Source organism: Opisthorchis viverrini (genome assembly GCF_000715545.1).
Source record: "Opisthorchis viverrini unplaced genomic scaffold opera_v5_179, whole genome shotgun sequence".
Classification (NCBI taxonomy): Eukaryota; Metazoa; Platyhelminthes; class Trematoda; order Opisthorchiida; family Opisthorchiidae; genus Opisthorchis; species Opisthorchis viverrini.
Genome location: NW_008751828.1, coordinates 188,032 through 190,465, shown reverse-complemented (window position 1 = coordinate 190,465; position 2,434 = coordinate 188,032). Strand labels below are relative to the sequence as shown.

At 46.7% G+C, this 2,434-nt stretch overlaps 1 protein-coding gene across 1 annotated transcript in view; it reads right to left on the bottom strand.

The window, feature by feature from the left end:
- T265_14298 (hypothetical protein) overlaps positions 1–2,434 on the bottom strand; it is a gene marked incomplete at both ends in the record, with an annotated part of 34,861 nt that overhangs the window by 5,628 nt on the left and 26,799 nt on the right. Inside the window, one exon of the mRNA XM_009172997.1 lies at positions 1,637–1,851. Within this exon, the coding sequence (XP_009171261.1) occupies positions 1,637–1,851 (215 nt within the window). The remainder of the gene's footprint in view (positions 1–1,636; positions 1,852–2,434) is intronic.

Here is a 2,434-nt window from a genome sequence, read left to right as displayed (position 1 = left end):
ATATATATATATAACTTCAGAGTGTCAGTCAAACTGAGTTAGAGTGAGAAAAAAGGTAGACTATGGGGCTTTCTTGCTATAGTTTGGCAGTAAGTAAGCCATGGTTCACGATGAAAAGTACTCACACCACAAGCCATGTATTTAGCTAACGGTACTTAATATGATTCTGGACTTTGGTGCGTACGTAGAGTGAGAAAAAAGGTAGACTATGGGGCTTTCTTGCTATAGTTTGGCACTACGTAAGCCATGGTTCACGATGAAAAGTACTCACACCACAAGCCATGTATTTAGCTAACGGTACTTAATATGATTCTGGACTTAGCCTGGTGCGTACGAAAAATGCACATGAAGTCATTGGGTGGAGGAATCCGACGAATCTGCTCGAGCCATCTACTTCAAGTTTTGAAACACATTCTTGTTTTCGACATTTCCAGTGGTACCCTTTCTCCTACGACCAGCTATGATACAACTCCGTACAGAGGCAATTTTGTGGGCAGGTTGGGGAATAGGAAGACATTCAAAAATCTTCTAAAGACCACGTTTGCAATAAGATATTACTGTTCCTTGTTTGGCTAAATAAAACCTGGATTGAGGCGCGATTATTAGGCCCTCCGGTTTTCAGTAAACAGTCTCACAAGACAGCCATTCTGTGTAGTCAAAGTTCACCGTAATATCTGTGAATGCCACAGTTGTAGACCTGTGTAGATGTATCGGTGTTTCAGCATCTGGTGTAAACTGGGAAAGGCTGAGCGGTTAAAGCGCGAGTGTACTGACTGGGAGGTCCACGGTTCGAATCCAACCCCGACATCCTGATTGTTCCTGCCTGGGATTGTGTAACCTGACAGCCTATCAACCATTCGGTTGCAAGGAACCGAAGCACCGAAAGGGGGGTTTCAGCTGAACGACGAGCATCTAGTGTCCAGGACAACACCAGGCCTGCTGTCCCAGAATTTTCTGGCTCGACAAGCAACTTTTACAGGGTGGTGGAGTTTATCATTGATGCAACCGAAGCAAACTATTCGACACAGATGCTGCGAGAACCACCCTTAAAAATGGACAATTTAGTCAATCCGCCAAACCAAAGAAAACCGTCACTAAGAAGCCGAACATTGCCTTGGTGTGGTGGTTTGCTTGCCCCCATGACCCATTAAGCTACATTGAAACTCCCAATCTCGCACACCAATTTGATCAATGGTTTGACGACTGACAAATACTCTCCTGGCCATCCATTTTGCATATTGAATCGTGTGTGGTGACTTGTCATTAAAAAAATAATCTGAGGAAATTTTCAGCCAAACTCAAATCTTTGGTTGAGGGTCAGGGACCCTAATCGTCCCCTGACTAGGTCTGGACGCCCCGGTAGTGGTCCAGCCTACAGACAGCCATGTTGATTACGACTAGCAAAAATGTCATGCCACAGCAACCATTAATAAATCTGCTCTTGTGGGCTCAACCGTAAGACGTGACAATCCAGTTTTGCACCCCTCGTGGTCACAGCACATGCACGCCAGAACTGCCTCAGGTATCTCAAAATCAATCGTCAAGCCTCGACGTCCAGACCAGCTGGCTGCTTCGAGTGTTCGTGCTCTGAAACATGCGGGACAACAATTCTCTCCTACCACCACACCAAGCTTACTTGAAATTGACGCGTGCTGTGTAATAGAAACGGGAATTTAAGATCGCAAGCACAGTTGTTGAGATAACTGCCCCATCCCTTTCGAATTGCTTCTGGCGTCGAACGTCTGGCAATCCAAAGGCCACTGCAGCAGGGTCGGTATCGTCCTCAGTCACCCAGCGGATGGATCCTTCCTTGACTGGATACCCGTTGATAGTCACTTCTCTGCGGCTCGCCTGGCAGCGTCCATGATTGGGTCTCCGAAGCGGGAAGGTAACCGTTACTTGTTTGCCGCATCCACTTATGCTCCAAATGTCTGTAGCTCTGACAACACCAAAGACAAATCTTAGAAGCCTGAACTATCCTACTATTAGGGTTAAAAGCTCGCATATCTTTGTGGTTGTCGGATATCTGGATGTACAAATGGAAAGACTCAGCTCATCTGAGACTAAATCAGGTGGTCGACATGGAGTGGACTGGGTACGTACGGACAATGGCAAACGAGTGCTTCGGCTACATGGTGTCCTCCAACACCGTACCAGCTGTGGACCGAAATCGACCATATTACTATCAGTTGCCGATGGCGCGGATGGGTAACTGACTATCACTCGTTTTAGAACATATATGTAGATTTTGGCCGTGCTGTTGTCCGGAAGCGCTTTGCTCTTCGTTTTCCTGACCGAGTAAGGGGTGAGCAAGTGGTTTAGCAACTTGGGAGGGGGCGGCAGATCGCTAATTTAAATGGGTTTATCAGAATTTTCTTCAGGACTCTCTTCCAACTGCCCACTCCTCGGACGTAAATTCCTGCTGGGATGAGAT